The sequence below is a fragment of the Macaca fascicularis genome, chromosome 14 (assembly GCF_037993035.2).
Source record: "Macaca fascicularis isolate 582-1 chromosome 14, T2T-MFA8v1.1".
In the NCBI taxonomy this organism is placed as follows: Eukaryota; Metazoa; Chordata; class Mammalia; order Primates; family Cercopithecidae; genus Macaca; species Macaca fascicularis.
The window spans coordinates 4,473,972-4,495,409 of NC_088388.1; the positions used below are offsets into that span (position 1 = coordinate 4,473,972).

At 53.8% G+C, this 21,438-nt stretch overlaps 1 protein-coding gene across 13 annotated transcripts in view; it reads right to left on the reverse strand.

The window, feature by feature from the left end:
- Positions 1-505: 505 nt before the first annotated feature.
- ANO1 (anoctamin 1) overlaps positions 506-21,438 on the reverse strand; it is a 198,184-nt gene continuing 177,251 nt past the window's right edge. For all 13 annotated transcript variants that reach the window (XM_005576975.5, XM_045372306.3, XM_015434332.4 and 10 more), the window contains 5 exons: positions 19,058-19,210; positions 10,373-10,425; positions 7,508-7,692; positions 4,492-4,597; positions 506-2,300 (listed from right to left, as the gene is read on the reverse strand). In XM_005576975.5, coding sequence (XP_005577032.3) covers positions 2,034-2,300; positions 4,492-4,597; positions 7,508-7,692; positions 10,373-10,425; positions 19,058-19,210 — 764 coding nt within the window. In that variant the 3' untranslated portion in view covers positions 506-2,033. The remainder of the gene's footprint in view (positions 2,301-4,491; positions 4,598-7,507; positions 7,693-10,372; positions 10,426-19,057; positions 19,211-21,438) is intronic.

Consider the following 21,438-nt stretch of genomic DNA (forward strand, 5'->3'; position numbering starts at 1 on the left):
AGGTAGTTCTTTATAGCAGTGTGAGAATGGATAATACATACACAAACCATGCAAACACATAAACACAAGCATTCACAAGCACGCACACACTGCATACACACGTGCATGCACGCATAGACATACACACACATGCATATATGCACACGTGTCCACATGCACACACACCCGCACCCATATGCACATACAAGCAAATACAAATGCATACACACGTGATGCACACAAACATGTAAACACACAGGCACATGCACACAAGCAAATGTGAACAGGAGTGCACATGATACATGCAAAACAAATGCAAATGAATAGGCACACACGTGTGCATGCACAAATGCACACACGCACAGAGAGACAAAGTCCCAAGAACATTTAGAGCCATGCACAGGCCGGCACCAAAGGAAAGAGACGCCTGGCAGTCAGTGCTGAGTTTGCAGGGTCCACTGGACTTTGGGGACGGCCTGTGAGTTTCCCAGGCGGACTCAGGCAGACAGCATTCAAGTGGGAAAAGTGTCGTATATTCAAATTTATTTAGATGAATGTCCAGCCACAGTCTTCTGTGGATTTGTGTACATTCACTTTTTTAAAAAACGGTTTCCATAAAAGGATTTTTGGTAATCGCCTAATTTTTAATACAGTATTTATATACAAAACTCATTTCAAACTACTTACTGTACAAGAGAAAAGAGAAGCATCAGATTGCATGATTTTAGCAAATAATGGAAATCTATGACACCTATGAACTTTGATCACAGTTGGCAGATTAAAGGGAATGTCAACATCACATCAATGATGTGTTCGAGACAAATATATTTCTGTTTTTCCTCTTGGCCTTTGCTAAAATGATGTTTCTCTCGGTGCTCGAGAAATTTCAGAGAGTTGTTTAGTATCATTGCTGCAAATTTAGATCACTCATATCATTTATGAGACTTGGTTTATACACTTTTAAAATAATTGTCCAACAGTGACATTCCTATGAGTAAAAATATAGAGAAGTGTTACCAAAATAGAAGGCTTTATTAATAAAATTCTTTGGTAGTAACAGTATTTTAAATTCCTCTCAACGCTATTCGGTTAACTAATAAACTCCCTCCACCTTTGAGCTGCAGAAAAAAATATCCTCAATCTACCATATAATTGACACTTGAAAAAAAAACCCATAAATATTCTAAAGCTTCCAGGGGACCCCTGGAAGCCCTAAGACTTCTTGAAACCCTGACACCATCTGTTTTAATGCTTCCGAGGTCCTCTCTCTCTGCCCATTTTCTGGTCAACTGGTTTTGTCCCATAAGGAAGACGACCAACTCTGAGGTCAGCTTGGTGTGAGGGGGCAGGTGTGTGGCTGACAGCGGGGAGCCTGCCAGGGATGCCAAGGGTGCTGGTTCCTGCTTAATCAGGGACACCTGTGCCCCCTTCTCGCTTTCCAGGAATAACTGGGATGCTCCCACGCCCCCTGTGTGGTTCAGGGATGGGACACTTCTCTCTCAGCCGCTGAACTGACGGGAGGAAAAGGCAATGGAAAGTCTAACTTTTCTGAAACAGGCAGGTGACACCTTTTGGAACCAGAATCAATCATTATTTTTGGTTGGGGTTTCCATTTTCCCTGAAGCATCGCACCAGCTTTGGCCCGATGCCTCGGCTTACCATTTTGCATCTATCTTAAGGAATTAGGAGGATTCAGAGGAGGGTTTCTAGGGGCCTCTGCTCACTTTTCACTGCTAGGGAGACTCAAGATTCCAAGCATTCTTTCTGCAAAGCATCTGCCTTTGTTACCTTATTGCCCTATTACCAGCCATCATTTTGATTCATCTTGAATACTACAGATTAAAAACAATCCCCTGCATAATGGCTTTGTGCAAAAACAAGGGAAAGAAAACAGAAAGAAGAAAGGAAAATGTCCTATCAGAAAGTGGTCCTCCATGTTTGCAGAAAACCCAGGACCCACCGGGCCCTGGCGGGAGCGGGAAGCCACCTGCCCCTGGGAGAGGTTGCCCGTCAGTCGGGATGCCCGGCTGGCCTGCCCAGCCCCGCTGGCATAGCTACAGGACGCCCCCGTGGTAGGTATGGCTGGGGGCTGGGCTGCTGAGGCTGTCTGGGCAGGCTTTGGGGTTGTGGTGGTTGCACGGCGGCTCGTCCTTCTGCCGCTCCTTCTCCATCCAGGTTTCCAGCAGCTGCTGCTTGTCTTGCTCCTCCCGCATGAACAGCTCCACCATGAGCACCTTCTCCTTGTGGATCTGCTGGCTGATGTCCTTGGGGATGTCTGGGATGACCCAGTCCACGAAGTCGCTCATGAACATGACCAGGTTCTGGAAGGAGGAGAGGCAGCGCGTGGCAGCGGGGAGGATGGTGCCTGGGGAAGTGCTCCCGACCTCTCTGCCTGGCCCCCACCTGGTGGAGCGCCGCCCCATGACCTCCTCGCCTGTTGACCTCCCTGGGCCTCAGTTCCCAGAAGGTATAAAGGAGGCACAGAACCACCCGGCAGGTCTTTGGGAAATGTTAGCCGACTTTCTCGAACACATCTGAACTCAGTAATTGGGAAAATCACCTGAGTCATTCTGAATTCCTCGACCAGGAGACTCAGGAAGTGACCTGATGGGTCACGCATCGCCAAATCTAACAAGCATCGAGGCTTTGGGGAAAAGCATGAAACTGGAAATAGCCACAAATGGATCAAACTTTTAGTTTGCAAAGCCTCCCAGGGCCCCCCTGAACATCTACCACCTCCGTGGAGACATTTCTGGTGGATAGAAGGCAACACAAGTCAGTTTTTATGGAAAAATGGAATCTTGTCGTTTGCTGAACATCTGTCCAGCAAGCATGTGTGAGCACCCCGGGCTGAGCAGGTTCCCGCCATGGGCGGTGCTGGTGCCCCCTGGATTGGTGTCTTCTCCTGGTTGGCGGTCCCAGTCCCCAGCTGTGGCTGGGACCGGCTGCTCATGCTCGCAGCTGCAGAACGTATGCCCCCTCCCATCTCCCTCTTCCCAGCCTGGTCAGCCCAAAGCAGTGGCCGGCCCATCTAGGGGTGGCCTTGCCTCCGGGTAAGGCCAGGTCTGGGGTGCCATGCATGCTCCGGGGCTCCCTTGGGGTAAGGCTGGGCTGTCTCTGGCCGAGACCCCTCCTTGCTGGGCTCTCAGGCTCTGGCCTGCGGAACCCAGCCCCACACACCTTTTACACCGCTTGCTGTGAAAAGCTGATGGATGAGGCCGCTGAGCTTAGAGGAGTGGAAGGGCCTGCCCTGTGACAGAGCTGGGACTTGAACCCAGTCCTGGGAATTCCAGAATCAGAGCCCTCGGCCCACTGCCTTCCTAGCATCGACTTAATCAAGGCTAGAGGGACACCGGTGAGCAGAACCTTGGCAGTGCCCACAGCCCAGGGGCCCCCTCTCTGGGACCTCAGCTGCTGGTGCATAGCTGGCACCCTAGCAGGGGGTCCCGTTCCACTGGGAGTCCCTCTGGCATCAGAGAGTTGGCCCAGACCCCACCCCAGAGGCTGGGCCAGCTGGGCCTGGGTCCCCTGGCTGTTGGCTGTGGCTGGGGTCATCTGAGAACCCACTGCCCTTCTGTCTGTCCTGGTTCTGGCTGCTACCACAGACACAGTATGAGAACAAGAGGGACAGAGGTAGAGTCCCCCTTCTCCATGTCTCTCTCTCTTTCTCTCTTTTTTCTTTCTCTTACTCTTTCTTTCTTTCTTTCTTTCTTTCTTTCTTTCTTTCTTTCTTTCTTTCTTTTCTTTCTTTCTCTCTCTTTCTCTCTCTTTCTTTCTCTCTTTCTTTCTCTTTCTTTCTCTCTTTCTCTTGCTTGCTTTCTTGCTTTCTTTCCTCTTTCTCTCTCTCTCTTCCTTCCTTTCTCCTCTCTCTCTCTCTCTCTCTCTCTCTCTCTCTCTCTCTCTCTCTCCCCCCTTTCTTTTGAGATGGAGTTTCAGTCTCATTGCTCAGGCTGGAGTGCAATGGTATAATCTCAGCTCACGGCAACCTCTGCCTCCTGGGTTCAAGTGATTCTCCTGCCTCAGCCTCCCAAGTAGCTGAGATTACAGGCACCCACCATCATGCCTGGCTAATTTTTGTATTTTTAGTAGACACAGGGTTTTACCATGTTGGCCAGGCAGGTCTCAAACTCCTGACCTCAGGTGATCTGCCCAGCTCGGCCTCCCGAAATGTTGAGATTACAGGTGTGAGCCACCGTGCCTGGCCCCTGTCTCTTTCAATAAAGACACTTCTACTGGATTTAACCCACCAGCCAGTCAGAACCCTTCTGCAGGCACTTATCCGGCCCCTCTCTTTGCCTTCCTCTCTCATGAGGTTGTCTTGGGCCCTGTTGGTGCAGGGGGTCTGGGGTCGGCCAGGTCCCCTCCTCGGGTGTCCCAGAGCAAGTTCTCCAGGCCTCTGGAAGGGTCTCTGAACCCCCGGCTTTAGCAGCTCGTGCCTTCCAGACTGTGGGCACGGGGTGGTCCCTTAGTGCCCCCATCCTCAAACCGGAAACAAAGAGGGACGCACCGTACCTGGAAGACGATGACGAACGCCAGCCGGGCTGCCAGGACGGCCCAGAAGTCCTTGGAGATGTCGTACTTGTTTTCCGACCACGGTGGCTCTCGGTAGTCTTTGTACCTACAAAAGACGGTGGTGGAGACGGTGGTGGGACTTCGGCGGGGCTCAGGCTCTGGCTGGAGCCAGGCAGCTCGAGGGACACCTGGGAGAGGCTCAGCTTGGTGTGCGGCTGCCTCCGGGAGGACAGCCCTCTCTTGGGTGAGCAGCCTGCGGCCCCGCACCCAGGGAGTGTCTCTCCACGGTGGAGGGGGGTGGTCAGGACCCCCCACGGGCCAGGCAGGACCTGAGGGGCTTCGTGTAAAACATATGTGGCAGGAAGTATCCCCCGGGCCCAGCCGTGGGCTCACAGAATCAAGGGCAGGGACCATGTGGTCCAGGAGATTCCAAACTTTTAAAAGCAGTGGAGCCTTTGTTCCCAAAAGAAATCTCACTGGATACTCCAATAGGGTCCCAAGAGTGCAGAGCCTACTTGGTTGAAGTCGGGTGGGGGCAGGGGGTTCCCAAAGCTTGAACTCCCTGAACCTCACCCCAACCCTCACGCTCCACAGAGCTCCAGGATGGGTTCCGTGAAACACAGTTTGAAAACCACCTCTGCAGTCTATCCCCTCTTTGAGGGAAACTACTGAAGAAAAGCCCTGAGCACCTTATCAGCCAGGAGGGGTGGCCTGTAACCTCAGCACTGTAATCTCAGGCTGAGGAGTCAGAGGTCAGTCTGGGCAACACAGTAAAACCCTGTCTCTGCAAAAAAAATACAAAAATTAGCCGGGCATGGCAGCGCATGCCGGCATTCCCAGCTACTCGGGAGGCTGAGGTGGGAGGATCACCTGAGCCCGGGAGGTCGTAGTGAGTTTTTGATCACGCCACTGCTCTTCAGCCTGGCCGCAAAGTGAGACCCTGTCTCTAAAAAAAGCCAACCAAACAACCACCAAAACACCCAGCAAACCAATACCCTGAACATTTTATCAAAGTCACTTAAACAGCTTCTCAAACATTTGCGAAAGAATGAAGCTAAGCATTCCATTGGTGCAGGCAGAGGCCTGTGAGGCAGCCGGCCCGGCCCGCCCTGCCCTGCCCGGGTCTGGGGCTGCTTTCCCTCCTCCAGGGTTGCTGCTTGGTCCTCACCGCCTTATCTCGAGAGAACGCGAGCTGCCCCCGGTTCTCGTTACCAGCTTTAGATGTAGCTGACTGATCTCCTGCTTGGAGAGTCAAGCTCACTCATACCCCCTTCCCCGCCAAGGTCCTGCCACTGACCATGGATATGCTTGGAGCCTTAGGAAGGAGACTCGCCCCATTCATGACCACTGCCCATGCTCCAGTTCTCCCCAGCCCCTTCCTCTTTCAGAGACCCCGAGACGCCCAGGGTCTGTGGGCTCAGGGTGAGGTCTCTGCCTAGGGCCTCCCTCCCTCCACGGCTCCCTGAATCTGGGGGGTGCCACACATCAGCTGGAACTTGGCTTGAATGGAGCTGACGTCCCCACCCTTCATTGGAAAAGCTTCCCAAAGCTGGACAGAAAACGCCCCCACGAGGGGCAGGGCTTCCAGGGGCTCAGCTGCAGTTTGTGCCCCTGCTGGTCACTAAAAGCTGAGGTCAGTCGGGGAGACCAGGAGAAGGTCCACCTGGATTTGCAGGCACAGCCCTGGCCTGGACCCACATCCCTGGTGCTCACCCACTCCAACTGCCACCTTGCTGTGTGTCCCCTAGGCAATCACTTGACCTCTCTGGGCCTCAGTCTGGGTATTCTCTCACTTACTTATGTCACAAGCATTTATTGACCAACTACTATGTGCCAGACCCCACTCCAGGGATGGAGAATTCAGGGGGGTGCACAACAGATAGGGCCCTTGCCCACGGAGCTTGATTTCTGGAGGGAGCTGGATGGGAGTCTCCGAGGGCCTATTTAGCACTGAGCTGCCAATCCCTGAGATAGGATTGGGCTGGGCCACGGCTGTGGTGCCAGCTGCTGGGCCAGGCAGAAGTTGCACAACCTGCTTTCCCATGGGAACGAGCAGCCCTGTCCTCCCAGTGTCAGAAGCCACACGCACCAGCTCGTTCCTCTTTATTCTGTGCTCAAGGCTTTGCCTGCTAGCATCTGTCTCCTCTTCTTCAAGTCATAGCACCCCAGTTTTCCTTAGGACCCCCCAATTCTCTGTGACCTCTCACCCTGGCACATGACCCAGGCCAAGCCAAGGAGAGCCCTCCTCCTCGTGGCAATAGTGGTTGGTTCGGGAATGGACATTTGACTCAAGATGGGGCAGTAAGACTCAGTCTCTGGATTTTCACTGACTATTGAGAAACAGAAGGTCTTCCCACAGGGACTGCAGAGCAGAGAGGATTTAAGCCAGGAGCTGCTGGGGATCCTTTCCACCAGCAAGAGAACAATGCTACACAGAGGAAATCAAAGTGGAGCCTGATGGCAAACTGTAGCTCCTGGATCCAGCCATGCCTGAAGCTATCCTGGGCTTCTTAGTTATAGGAACTGGTAAATCACCTCTAATTTCCTCCCCTCAAGCATTAATTAATTAATTAATTTAATTAATTAACTAATTATAGATAGGATCTCACTCTGTTGCCCAGGCTGGAGTGCAATGGTGCAATCATAGCTCACTGCAGCCTCAAATTCCTAGGCTCAATTGATCTCCCACCTCAGCCTCCCAAGTAGCTAGAACTACAGGTGCGTGCCACAAGGCCCAGCTGTTTAATTTTTTTTTTTTTTTTTGTAGGGATGGGGTCTCACTATGTGGCTCAGGCTGGTCTCTGACTCCTCAGCTCAAGTGATCCTCCTGCCTGGCCCTCCCGAAGTGCTGGGATTACGGGTGTGAGCCACTGCACCAGCCTTTTTCTTTTTTCTTCTTTTTAAGCGAGTTTGCGTTGTTTCTTGACTTGCCCCTGATTTGAGCCCCGTCCAAACCCAGGCTCTCCCAGAAACCCCATAAACATGGCTTTTCAAAGAGGGGAGCAGAGAGCAGTACCTGCAGATCTGCACCTCGTAGCCCAGTTCCAGGGGGTCATTGGGGGCTGTGCCGTTCTGGAAGTCGCTGACGTTGAAGGAGGAGAGGGTATGGTTGACGAAGCCATGCATGGTCCCGTTCTTACTGTACATGTAGAGGTACACCAGGCGCGGGATGAAGTCAGACGTGAAGGAGATCACGAAGGCCTGCACAGGGGACGTGACAGTGAGGAGGACCCCCAGCCTGGGCGTGGAAGGGCTGGCCACAACTGGGGTGACCTGTCCACGGCCACACTGGGCCCTGGCCATGTGCCACTGCCCCTGGCGGGGACCATAGCCGCACAGCCTTGGCACGCTGAGTGAACGGATGCGGGGTCATGGGTGCTACTCTCAGCCCCCTGGCAACTGAAGGAGAGTGCCTGGGGGCCAGAACAACGCACTCCTAGGAGAGAAGGCGCCAGGTAGACACTGGCTGACTCTTGCTGACTGTGTGGCCTTGGGCAAATCACCCAACCTCTCTGTGCCTCCATTTTCTTCTTGTCAAAACAGGGCCTGCTGATACGCACACCATGTATGCACTGTGCCTTTGGGCTTGTTGGAGAAGGGAATGAGGCAGGAAGGGAAAGTGCTTTGCAAGCTCTCAAGTCCTCACCCAGCTCATTCTATTATAGCACCAGCTCTGGCTGGTGCCCTTACAAGAGAGGAACCCAAGGCCCAACGGCTGCCTCTCACGTGGCTGTGTGGCCTTGGGCAAATCACCTAACCTGTCTATGCCTCTGGTGTCTTCCCTGTCAGATGGGGCCATGACAGTCCCCGCCTCCAAGGGCTGTGTGCAGACTAGTGGGCTTGTGTGTGGAAAGAGCTTAGAAGGGTCTAGAACATTCTAGGTGCCTGGTGAATGTACCTGCTACTATCTTTTTTTTTTAGAGAGAGAGATATGGTCTCACTATGTTTCATTATGCTGGCCAGGCTGGTCTTGAATTCCTGGCCTGAAGCGATCCTCCCGCCTCAGCCTCCCAAAGTGCTGGGATTACAGGTGTGAGCCACCGCACTCAGCCTGCTGTTATTGTTGTTGCTGCTGTTCTCCTCAGGAGATGCGCACCGTGCTCTGCAGCTGCTCACAGCGCCCACTCGTTGCAGACAGGATGTACCTCTGTTCCCAGCTCCCCCAGCTCCAGCACAGCGTGGGCTCTGTCTCGGGACCCTGTGTTCCCTTGTCTGGGCGGGATAAGGAGCCATCCCGGTGTGCACACTCTGCCCGCAGTCTCCCTGTAGTCTGGAGGGAGCGTGTGCCTGGCAGAAGGGGTTGCCCGCCGGGAAAGGGCTCTGTCAGAGGGCTCTGAGGGGCCCTTCTCCGGGGCTGAGTGTCACCCCCTGCCCTCTGTGGGGACTGAGCCCCAGGGCCTGCTGAGACCCTGACTTGGCATCACGGCCCTGCAGGGGCATTGATCGTCAGCTCTGGGGAGCCACCCCGTGTCCCCCGTGGGCACGGTGTCAGCTTTTGGTGGGGAGGATTTGGCTCAGCCAGAGGGTGGAAGGGACGAGAGCCATGGGGCCCTGGCACAGTGGACTCCCCGTGGCTGCCTGGGGTTCTCATGTCTGGGATGCAGCCTTGGGCTTGAAGTATATGCTGGAGACAGCTGGGCACAGCTAAACCCAGGGGGCATCCAGGCCATGGGCAGAGTCAGACAGATCCTGACGGGAAAGGCTGAGGGCCGGGCCATCCTAGCCTGTGGGTCTGGGGATGGGAGAGGCTAGAAGGGGCTGCCATGCTGGAGAGGAGGCTGAGGGGCCTGGAGCCCTGATTCTTAGCAGAGCCATGTGTGAGGCTGATGAGAGCGTCCTTCTCGCCCCGTTTCAGCATCTCCCAAACCTTCTCTATAGAGCAGCCATACGTTTCAGATTAAGGAGAAAAACCAACTTTTTTCTTTAAATAAGAGACCAGAAAGATTGTCAGCAAGGAATCTCTGTGTGTCTCCCTCTGTCTCTGTCTTCCCTCCTGTCTCTGTCTCTGTCTTCCCTCCTGTCTCTGTCTCTGTCTTCCCTCCTATCTCTGTCTCTGTCTTCCCTCCTATCTCTGTCTCTGTCTTCCCTCCTGTCTCTGTCTTCCCTCCTGTCTCTGTCTCTGTCTTCCCTCCTGTCTCTGTCTCTGTCTTCCCTCCTGTCTCTGTCTCTGTCTTCCCTCCTGTCTCTGTCTCTGTCTTCCCTCCTGTCTCTGTCTCTGTCTTCCCTCCTGTCTCTGTCTCTGTCTTCCCTCCTATCTCTGTCTCTGTCTTCCCTCTTACATCTGTCTGTTGTTTATTCTCAGTGGACTTAGGGGCCAAGGTGGGCATGGTGGAGAATTTTGCTCAAAGCTTGCAGAAAGGCTGGGCACAGTGGCTCATGAATGTAATCCCAGCACTTTGGGAGGCCAAGGAGGGCGGATCACGTGAGGTCAGGAGTTTGAGACCAGCCTGGTCAACATGTCAAAACCCTGTCTCTACTAAAAATACAAAAGTTAGTCTGGCGTGGTGGTGGGCGCCTGTAATCCCAGCTACTTGGGAGACCGAGGCACGAGAATTGCTTGCACCTGGGAGGCAGAGGTTGTAGTGAGCTGAGATAGTGCCACTGCACTGCAGCCTGGACCACAGAGTGAGACTCTGACTCAAAAAAAATTAAACAAAAAACTTGCAGGAAAAGTTTGAAGAGAATTTTTTATGCCTCCCCAGAATGCACCCTCCCCACCCCATGCGGTCAAGGGACATTTATAACTAGAGAATCCCGGCAGCCTGGGGCTGCACCGTGGCTGGGGTAGAAGACCCATGCCCAGCTCCTTCTCCAAGGGGCCCCCGGCCTCCTGGCAGTTCAGCCAGGACTTCCTTCCACCGAGGTCCCTGACGTCACTTACATTTATGATGACAGCAAGCTTCCCAATGCCTCTGAGGATATTGTACCAGATTCCTGGGGGAAGAAGAAGTCACGGTTTTAAAGAACCCTACACTCTCAGTCATTGCAGCCACCAGGCAACAGCCTGAGCGGGTACCATCCTTGCAGGGGCCAGGCTCTCTCACAGTAGTCAGAGGCTTACGGCAACCAAGAGTCATTTGCTCAGGTCCTGAGGAAGCCAGGTCAGTGCCAGGGCCTGGTGTGCACCAGCCCTTTCTGACAAGCTCACCAGCTTCTAAAAGAGGGGCTTAAAGACAGCTGCTCCCTCAGTGGTTCTGCACGATCTCCCCGTGCACCTGTGTAAATACTAGTTGGCTCAGATGAAACGTTTTTTATTCCTAAAGTGACTAAGATTCAATTGGGGTGCAGCTCCCAAAGCTCTGGCGGAGGATACCTGTATTCAGGGCTAGGCCAGACACAGGAGTGCAGGTTGAACCGTTCCCCATCTGCACACCCCCTTGCTCCCTTTACTCCAAGACCCAGGGTTGCACCAAATCACAGATGAACAAGAAGATCACAACACAACGCCCGGGGCCATGCTGGCCTCTCCATTGTCTTCCCAGCGGCCACGAGATCTAGCAGGGCCCAGGAAGGAGTCCCTCAATGGCCCAGGAAGCAGGGCCACAGTGTTGCAATTCCTGGAAATGGTCCAGTGTCCCGGACTGACCCCTGGCTCACCCTAATTGCACCCTATCATGCCCAGCAGTGTCGTATGCAGCGGTTTGGCTGGGAGCCCAATCCTGAGGCCTGCTCTCCATGCCCTGAGCCGGCTCTGAGATGGGTGATAACCAGCACTCGTCAGAAAGGACCAAGACGGAGCAGATGGACTTCCTGCCTGTGCAAGAGGCTGCAGGGAGAGCTGTACATAGCGCTTCTGCCCTGGTAGCCAAGGGGAGCCTCTCAGTCCCCATTTCTGGGGTGCATGCTGGTGGTCTGCAAAGGCAGCAAGAGTTCAGGCCCCCTGTGTGGCCCAGAGCTAGAAACCACAGGCTCAGATGAAACCTCCGAGACCAGGATCTCTTGCTCCCTGCCCCCAGCCAGCTCCAATTCAATGACAGACCACAGTCACAATCATCATCAATCAAAAATGCCACTGTAGGCTGGGTGTGGAGGCTCACGACTATAATCCTAGCATTTTGGGAGGCTGAGGTGGACAGATGACTTGAAGCCAGGAGTTTGAGACCAGCCTTGCCAATATGGCAAAACACCATCTCTACTAAAAATACAAAAATTAGCTGGGCATGGTGGCACATGCCTGTAATCCCAGCTACTCGGAAGGCTGAGGCACAAGAATAGTTTGAGCCAGGGAGGCTGAGGTTATGGTGAGCCGAGTTCACGCCACTGCATTCCAGCATGGGCAACAGAGAAAGGTTCTGTCTCAAAAAAAGAGAGAAATACCCACTGCAACCCATTGCTGGTGGGCAGTTTGAGAAGTGACGATCACTATTCCCTGACCCCTCTCTCCAGTCCTCGGGCCACGGGAGCCATCACCTAATTGTAGCTCCATTGATCTTTTGCACGGGCGCAGCGATCCTCAGTTTATTTTTCTGCTGGAGCAGGTGGTGGGGCAGTCACATGGGCTCTGCACACTAGCAGCCCCAGGGCCACCCCATCCTGAATAAAGCACCTGGGAACGCAGGTGCGTAAGGGCTGGATGGCACAGCCCTACAAAGTCAGCACTGAAGTGCTCCCTCAGGAGTGGGAACACTTCCCGCTCTGCTTCTCCTGGCTGGGTGTCAGGGCTGAGGGCCCTCCGTGGACTCCAAGCTCCTGGGGCAGGCTGCTAATTGCACGTCCCTGTAGCTTCTGGGTCTAGCTTGGTGTCTGGCACATGAGGTGGGTGCTGCTGGATAAATGCCTGCTGAGTGACTGCACGAGCGTAGAAAGCCCTTTCCAACCGGATGCTGGCGCCGGAGCAGAGGCTGCAAAGCAGTGGCAGGCAGGCCGCATCCACGCTACATGGCCATTTTGTTACGCTTGCCTACTGCTTAAAAATGCAGACTGATGCTTAAAAACCGGGAAAATGTATTTAAAAAAATCAAGGCCGGGCGCATTGGCTCACGCCTGTAATTCTAGCACTTTGGGAGGCTGAGGCGGGTGGATCACCTGAGGTCGGGAGTTCGAGTCCAGTCTGGCCAACATGGCGAAGCCCCGCTCTATTAAAAATACAAAAATTAGCTGGGTGTGGTGGCAGGCGCCTGTAATCCCAGCTACTCAGGAGGCTGAGGCAGGAGAATTGCTAGAACCTGGGGGATGGAGGTTGCAGTGAGCCGATATTGTGCCACTTCACTCCAGCCCTGGCAAATGAGTGAGACTCCGTCTCAAAAAACAAAAAAAACCAAACAAACCAAAAAAAAAAATCGAGACTCCTCGGCTCTGGTCCTGGCTGGCTGCTGCGTCTCCTTGGCAACAGCTGGCTGTGATGCTGTGATGCCCGGGGCGCCCCCTGCAGGTCGGGCTGTGCACCACAGCTCTGCTGTCTGTGCCGGGGGCCTCCAGGCGACCTCTGACCTCAGACTTCCATTATGGCCGCCTTAGCATCCAAACCCAGACCCGGACTAGAGAGTTGAATGTTTCAAGCAATGTGGGAACGGGCACACTGCTCTGTGGCCATGAAGAACACTCCTAGGACTTAGTCTCACTTGCGCGTGTGGCCCACCTGGCCCTTGGGGCTCTGAGTTTGAGACCTCTGAGGTGGGGTGGGCCTGGGGTGGGGGTTGAAGTCTTTGGCTGTGGGGCTCCCGAGGGACGCGGCTCCTGAGCTCAGGGCCTTGGAAGGGCAAGATTCAGGCAGGCGAGGGGGTCTGTCCAGGTGATTGCCCAGCGGGCCCAGAGAGACAACAGGAAGTGGGAGGGATGAGGAGGGGATGAGATGGAGCCGGGAGCGGGGTCTTCCTCGTTTCCAGGCCCGGATGGAGCCTGTCCTGACAGGTCTGCAGGATTTCTATGTCCAGGAGGATGACTCTCCGTGTGGCCCTGCACATCCGTGGGGTGTGTTAGAGAAATGCAGAACCGACAGCCCAGCCCCAGCCCCAGCCTACAGAATCCGCCTCTCCTGGGGTGGGGCTGGGAACCCCGAGTTATTCTGAGGCACACTCCAGGGAGACACTCACTGCTCTGAGGATCTCTGTAAACTAAAAATAAAATTCTAATCCCCTCCTCAACCATTTAAATGGGGTCCATTATCTCAGCTAGGGAACCCTCAAGTTAACCTGAAAAACTGGTTCAGGCCATGACAGGAAGCAGGGGGCATGGGGAGGGTCAGACAGGCCTCCTCATGCCCTCCTCCCTTTTGGAATTCAGCAAAAGCCGACCAGTGTGACCATCAACACAGACCTTAAGTCTGATAAACATTTACAGTCTATTCTCTCTGACCATGTTACCTGGAGGTTTCATCTGCATGATAAAACCTTGGTTTCCACAACCCCTTATCATAACCCAGACTTTTTCTTTCTATTGATAATAACTCAAACAATTGACAATCAGAAATTTTAAAAATAGGCTGGGTGCGGTGGCTCACTGCTGGGGCACTTTGGGAGGCAGAGGTGGGCAGATCACCTGAGGTCACAAGTTGGAGAAACATGGTGAAGTCTTGTATCTACTAAAAATACAAAATTAGCCAAATCTGGTGGCACACACCTGCAATCCCAGCTACTCAGGAGGCTAAGGCAGGAGAATCGCTTGAACCCAGGAGGCGGAGGTTGCATCATGCCATTGCACTCCAGCCTGGGTGACAAGAGTGAAACTCTCTCTCTCAAACACACACACACACACACACACACACACACACACACATATATATATATATATATATATATATATATACACCTATAACCTGGAAGTCGCCCCACCCTGTCCCGCCTTTCTGGACCAAATCAATGTATATCTTAGATATATCTGATTGATGTTTCGTGTCTCCCTAAAATGTACAAAACCAAGCTGTACCGCGACCACCTTGGGCCCATGTTCTCAGCACCTCCTGAGGGCTGTGTCATGGGCCGTGGTCACTCATATTTGGCTCAGAATAAATGTCTTCAAATATTTGACAGAGTTTGACTCTTTTCATTGACATCTCTAAGTAAAAGGGGATGCTGTGCTTTTGGAATACTCTTTGGGTGGGCTTCTTTGATGACAGTCCTGTTGGGGAAAACTGCCTCATTTTTACTTCCCCAAGTAAATTCCTTGGTTTCTTTCCCAAGGAATTTTTCCCACTCTAGGGGATGCTAAGCCCCATTTCCCAGAACAGTACAGGGAGGTATTTGGACAAAGCCAGGTGCTTGGCGAGGCCACCACTGCTGCCCACAGGCAGTGCCTGGGAGCCGAATGGAGGCTGCGCTTTCCCACCAGCAGGCTGTGAAGCACCAGGAAGAGAACAGGAAGTCGAAGCCAGGGCTGGGGAGCTGGAGCAGATTCCCACGCATGGCTGGGTCCCTGCTGTGACCCGCTGGATGGCAGGGTGATCTAGGCACCTGTGCTTTGTGGCACAGCTTCCCCCAGCCACCCAGGGCCTCAGAGGTGCAGGTCACAGGGGCCACAGGGGCCCTCTGTCCCCTCGAGGAGCTCGCCTGGGGGCCCTGCACGGATCATAGAAGGAATACAAAAGCCTCTTCAAGGAAAGGCTATGGTTAAGGAATCCACAAACAAACGAGTGAAAGGAGGGCAGATTATGCCTTCAGCCAACCGGACAGGAACCAGGAAGTGAGTAGCTGATCCGTAAGAACTGAGCAAAAACAAGCCAGGTGCAAAGAGTCCAAAGAGGCACGCGGAAGGCCTGCTGCTGGTGGGGACGCCAATGCCTGCAGAGGGACTGCAGGAAGCCAAGGCCATTGAGCTGCTGCTCTCTTTCACCCTGGTGGGTTTGCAAGCTTCATTCAGCCACCGTCTGGGGACAGCCAGAGCTTCTCGAAGCAGAGGGCACCAGAGCAAACACATGCACACTGTGATGCGGCAGGTGGCGGGCAGGGGTAGGGCACTGTCAGGTGCCTGATCATCGGGCCTTTGTGAGGACTCAGCGTGGGCTGCATTCTTCTCTTTGTTTTCAGCTGTACCTGCTGGAATGGGATGGCACTCTTTTCTTTACTGCCGTGGGGCAGGGAGCTCCAGAATTTCCGAGGACTGCAGGGAGCACCTGGTGAGCGGGCCCGGAGCTCCCCCTTTGGGGTCTTTGGTACACAGGGTGAGGTTTTCAGAGGCAAACCCTCTATGCATGCAGGAGGCCTAGGGCTTGAGCTCTCTGGTTCCCGCTCAGCTGTGACCGTCTGGGCCTCGGTTTCCCATCTGGAAAGTGGCACCGAGGGAAGATTCACTCAGGCTTCCCCCCCGGGGTTCCCTGGAGGACACGACAGGCTGAGGTTCTGAGGAAAGTTCATGTTGGAGGCAGCTCTGTGGCGCGATCTTCAAAGCAGCGCTATGCGGAGGCACAGCCTGGGATGCAATCTCGCCTTGCTCCTGAGAGCGGGTGTGCAAAGATGGCCATGGTGGCCTGTTTTTCGATAGCCTCTTTTTCACTTGTCCCGCCAGCTAAAAATGACCTTTTTTTTTTTTTTTTGAAACGGAGTCTTGCTGTTGCCCAAGCTGGAGTGCGGTGGCACGATCTCGGCTCACTGCAAGCTCCACCTCCCAAGTTCACGCCATTCTCCTGCCTCAGCCTCCCAAGTAGCTGGGATTACAGGTGCCTGCCACCATTAAAAATTAAAATGCCACCACAAAAATTAGCGCTCCCAGCTAATTTTTGTATTTTTAGTAGAGATGGGGTTTCACCATATTGGCCAGGCTGGTCTCAAACTCCTGACCTCAGGTGATCCACCTGCCTCGGCCTCCCAAAGTGCTGCGATTACAGGCATGAGCCACCACGCCAGGCCCTGACCTTTTCCACTTTTAAGTATGAAATGAAAAATGTACGAAAAATGTAGCCTTTGGGTGAGAACCACTGCCTAAGACTTGAGGACGTCGTTTCTGGGTCCAGGAAGCCTAAAACATTCACTCTGGCTCTTTACTGAAGACAAGTGCTGACCTCTGACCTAGAGCACCAGCAAATCAGCGCTTCAGCCTTGCGCCACCTCTGGCCATGTAGGGCTGTGGTATGAGGGGCGAGGGGCGAGGAGCTCACCCATGGCCTCAGCAGAGGCAGAACAGGGATGCTGGTGGTTAGCGGGGTCTTTGGAGGGTTAGTTAGCTCATGGTTTTTAAAGCCTTTGAAATTTGTAAACAAAATCTCACAGGGCAGTCTAATATAGAGTGTCTGTGTTCTGAGTCTTCATTACCTGGGTCACCCAGAGAAGAGATGACGTAGGGAAGCAAAAGTATCCAAACACAGTGCCATGACCTCTTACCTACGAGCCCTGGGATGTCCCTCCCTATAAGTCACCGAAGTTTCCAGGCCCCTTTCAAAGCCAGGGCCTTACGCAGGGCAAATGTGAAGCTGCAGGGTGAACTGCAGGGTGAATCACTGCTATCTGATGGTCTTTGAGCTGTGAAAATGACAATTTCATCTGTTTTAGTCTACAAGACAGCCAAGTGTTAAGAGAAGCCAGAGTTGAAGTTATCTTGGAGCCAGACAGTGGAGGATTGGTGGATTTGGTCACCAGTGGATGCTGGGCTTGCCACAAGGGGCCAAGGTGTCGACCAAGGAGCTTCCAACCAGGACAGAGCCGCTAACAACTTAAGGAGAGAACACGGACTAGGGTGAGGTGATCCGAAGGGTGTTGCCAGCGAGAATGACACACATACCAAGGACTGGAGAAGCCCTTGGAACAACTGAAAAGGCTTCCCACATTTCTTTTTTTTTTTTTTTTTTTGCGATGGAGTCTTGCTCTGTCGCCCAGGCTGGAGTGCAGTAGCACGATCTCGGCTCACTGCAACTTCTGCCTCCCGGAATCAAGGAATTCTCCTGCCTTAGCCTCCTGAGGAGCTGGGATTACAGGCTCCCACCACCATACCCGGCTAATTTTGTATTTTTAGTAGAGACGGGGTTTCACCATGTTAGTCAGGCTGGTCTCGAACTCCTGACCTCAGGTGATCCACCTGCTTTGGCCTCCCAAAGTGCTGGGATTACAGGCATGAGCCACTGCACCCGGTCAGTTTCCCACTTTTTGTAAGATTACGTTTGGCCTACAAAAGCCTAACCCAAAACTATCTTATCAAGCTGATATGGAATCTTTATTTCAGCAAGGTGATATCCCCAATACGTAATCCAACCTTTTGTTTATTCCAATAATTAGTACAAAGGTGCTATTCTCACTAAAATTTGTTAAATTTGAGATAAAATGAATGTATGTTTGTAATTTTGTTTTCACCCTGAAAATTGGGTCCTACCATAAGATAAGATGGGATCACCCTTCCTGTGAGGGCTGGCTCTGGTGGAGGCCTGTGTGGGGCTCCCATACCCCTCACCCTCCTGGACAGATTGTCGTCCTATCTCTGCTTAAATGCCTCGGGTAACAGGGAGCTCTCTAACCCACAAGGAAGTCTGCTCTGTTTTTGACCCCTCTGACTATTAAAGTTATTCTTTTTCTTTTTCTTTTTTTTTTGAGGCAGGGTCTCTCTGTTGCCCAGGCTGGAGTGTAGTGGCATGATCACATCTCACTGCAGCCTTGACCTCCTGGGCTCACACGATCCTCCTGCCTCAGCCTCCCAAGTAGCTGGGACCACAGGTCTGCGCTACCATATCCAGCTAATTTTACTTATGTTTTTGAGACAGGATCTCACTCTGTTGCCCAGGCGTGGGCACAGCTCACTGCAGCCACAATCTGCGTGGGCTCACTGAACCTCCCACCTCAGCCTCCTGAGTAGCTGCGACTACAGGCATGCACCATCATGCCCAGCAAATTTTTCTATTTTTCGTAGAGACAGGGTTTCGCCATGTTGCCTACGCTGGTCTTGAATTCCTGGGCTCAATGTGGAGACAGAGTTTCGCCATGTTGCCTAGGCTGGTCTTGAACTCCTGGGCTCAAGCTGTGCCTTCTCCTGGGCCTCCCAAAGCACTGGGATTACAGGAGTGAGCCACGGTGCTCAGCTCAAGTTATTCTTTATGCTGACCTGAAATATACATTCTCCCAACCTCACACCCTTTCTCCACGTGGTCAAGGTGCCTTAGTGACGGGGTTAAAAAGCTGGAGTTGAGTTGCATCTTGGCTTTGATTCCTGTAGGCAAGCCATGCAATGACTGGGACTGTTCTTCCCTGTCTACAGAGGGGGGCTCCTTCCTTCCTTTTCTCTTTTGTGAACATTAAATGATGCCATGACATGCAATGTAGGAAGGCACATGCTGAACAGCTAACACTCCTTTCCCGTTGGTCTTGCCCTGGCTCTGCTACAGGTGGGTGTTGCCAGCCATCAGAGAGGCAATGTAGTCTCTTGTACCTCCTAAAGCAGCAGGTTGTTGAGACATTCAGATGTCTGGGACCCACACTTTCCAAATGTCGTCTGTGACCAATGCATCTTAGGAGGGAACGGGTGGGGACAGGGCTAAGCGAGCCTCCACGTCTTGTGTTACCTGCCCCCCAGGCTCCACCCGGCAAAGGCTGAGTGAAGAGCCCCAGGAGGGACACCTGGTCAGCTCTGGCTCTAGCTTCTGGAGCGTGGCAATCCCCTCCCCAAACCCAGCACGCATGTGGAACTGGTCCTGCCGGCCCGTGGGGTCACTCACCGATGTCTTTGGCTCTGACAGCCACCGGCCTTCGGAGCTCAGTGACAAACTTTTTGGCGTCCAGGCGGATCTCAATGATGTTGTTCAGCAGCGCAAACAGCGGGGCCAGGGGGAAGGAGGCGACAAACAGGGTGACAAAGCCAAACTGGATGACTGCAGAGAGAGCCCAGTGCCAGTCAGCACCCCATGAGCCACAGCCCATAAGCGGGGACTCCACCACCCCGTGTGCCGAGCTGCACAGGTCTGGCTGCTGCCCCACCTCCAACAAGCCCACCTGCATAGACCACCTGTTGGGACGGACCCTCCATGACCCTGGGTGACCTCCAGGAGTGGACTGAAGGCAGAATTCCAAATTTGGCTCTGAATCTGTGTTGGACTCTTGAATAAAGGGAGTGCTCACTTAGCTATGGCTAATCTTTTTTGAGATAGTCTCGATCGGTCACCAGGCTGCAGTACAGTGGCACAACCATGGCTCACTGCAGCCTCGACCTCCCAGGCTCAATGAATCCTCCCACTTCAGCCTCCCGAGTAGCTGGGACCAAGGCATGCACCACTATGACTACTTAATTTTTGTATTTTTTGTAGAGCTGGGATTTTGCTATGTTGCCCAGGGTGGTCTCAAACTCCTGAGCTCAAGTCATCCACCCAAAGTGCTGGGATTCCAGGCATAAGCCACCTCGCCAGCCTATGTCAAATTTAAAAAAATCATCACCAAAAGGAAAAGGACCATCGTGAGCTCAAAGGCCCAGCCTGTGGTCATTCCCCTGCCTGTGCTGGGAAGGGACGTGGCAGTGGCTCTGCTGCTTCCATCATGGGGGCTCCCTGGGACCTGGGGGACCTGCCTGCATGGCTGCATCTTCCAGAGCCCCCAACTTTCCCTTGCATCAGGCCTCCTGGATCTGGGTGGGACCCAGGACAGTCCCTCACCTCTGCCCCTGCGGCCCTCCCCCTGGGGATCGTCCCGCCCAGGAGCTGGCTCTGGGGCTTCTTTGGCTTTGGATGCTGCATCCAGCACGGGGCTGGGCTCCTAGGAGAAGGTCAGGAAAAGGTTGCTGAGTGGAACTGAGCAGGAAAGCTGGTTCAGGAACTGCACAGCAGGACCCAGTCCAAGGGCGTTTGGTGCCAGGCGGTAAACAAGGAAGCTGGCAGAATGTAACTGTGTGCCTGGCGGGCTGAGTGTGGGCATTGTTAGCATGTGGGGTAGGCCGTGCGGGGTGCCCTGAGTGTGAGCACTGTTAGCATGCAGGATGGGCCATGGCGGGGAGTGCCCTGCAAGTTCTGTCCCTGGGCTGTCTTGCTCGCCCTGGCAAGGTGGGCTGAGTGGGAGTTCTCTGGTCCTGCCTGAGGTCCCTGGAGGGGATGAGGGATTGCTTATGTAGGGTGGTGTGTGCTGTGCATGAGGGCGGGGGGCTGCTGAGGCCTGAGGCTGTGGGTCACTCACCAGGGTGGGCTTTCTCACTTCCGAGTGGTGCTGCCTACTCTGGCACTAAGGGTATGACCGGGGAGCTGGAGACACTGCCAGGGCTGGGGCCAGGGAGGGAGGGTACAGGGGGTGGGGAGGTGGGGCATTCCCAAATGGGCTTGTTCTCCCCATCTATCCACATCCGTGGCTTGAGCCTTCCTTGGAGGAACAGACTGGCAGCCCACGGGGTGGGGAGAAAGCCAGTGGGTGTGGAAATGTGCCTCGGTCAGTGGGGGCAGGGTGGGGCACGGGTGAACCACTCCCCGTGTATGTGGGCAGGAGGCGCCTGCTCCAGAAATCCCCTTTGTCCAAACCTATCAGGAACTCGGGACGTGACGTCCAGCCACTAGGAAAATAAATCCAGGGAAGGGGCTACCAGTCTCGTGGCCCACTGCAGGCTGTGCTGGTGTCTGGGGCTCTATTCTCCCTAGGGTTTCCTGTGGAAGGAGTGACCCTGCAGGCAGGGGAGGCCACCTCCCAGACCCCGTCCCTCCTGGATGAGTGGCCAATGCTGAATTTAAACAGCTGAGAGCTGTTTGCCCACTGGCCTGACCCTGGTTCAGCTTGGACTTTATTCCAGGAGAAAACAGAGAGGAGCCACAGAACGCCACACTTAAGATTCCTCTCCTCTGGTCAGCGGCAGGGTGCTCCTTGCACAATTGTCTGGGGAGCCAGGAGTGACATATGTGGACACTTCGGCCAACAGGAGGGGCACAGGGCAGCACTTGCGGTGAAATTAAACAGAAACGCTCCCCGCCCTCTAAGGGGCCCTTACTCCCAGGCCTTTGTTCAAAATGCAGCCTGCCAGGTCTCACCTGGAGCAGACCAGGGACAAGCCTGGGAACGGGCCTTTTACAGAACTTGACTTTGGTGGCCGGGGCACTGCATGCTGGGAGCCCCGTCTACAGCAGTCTTCCTG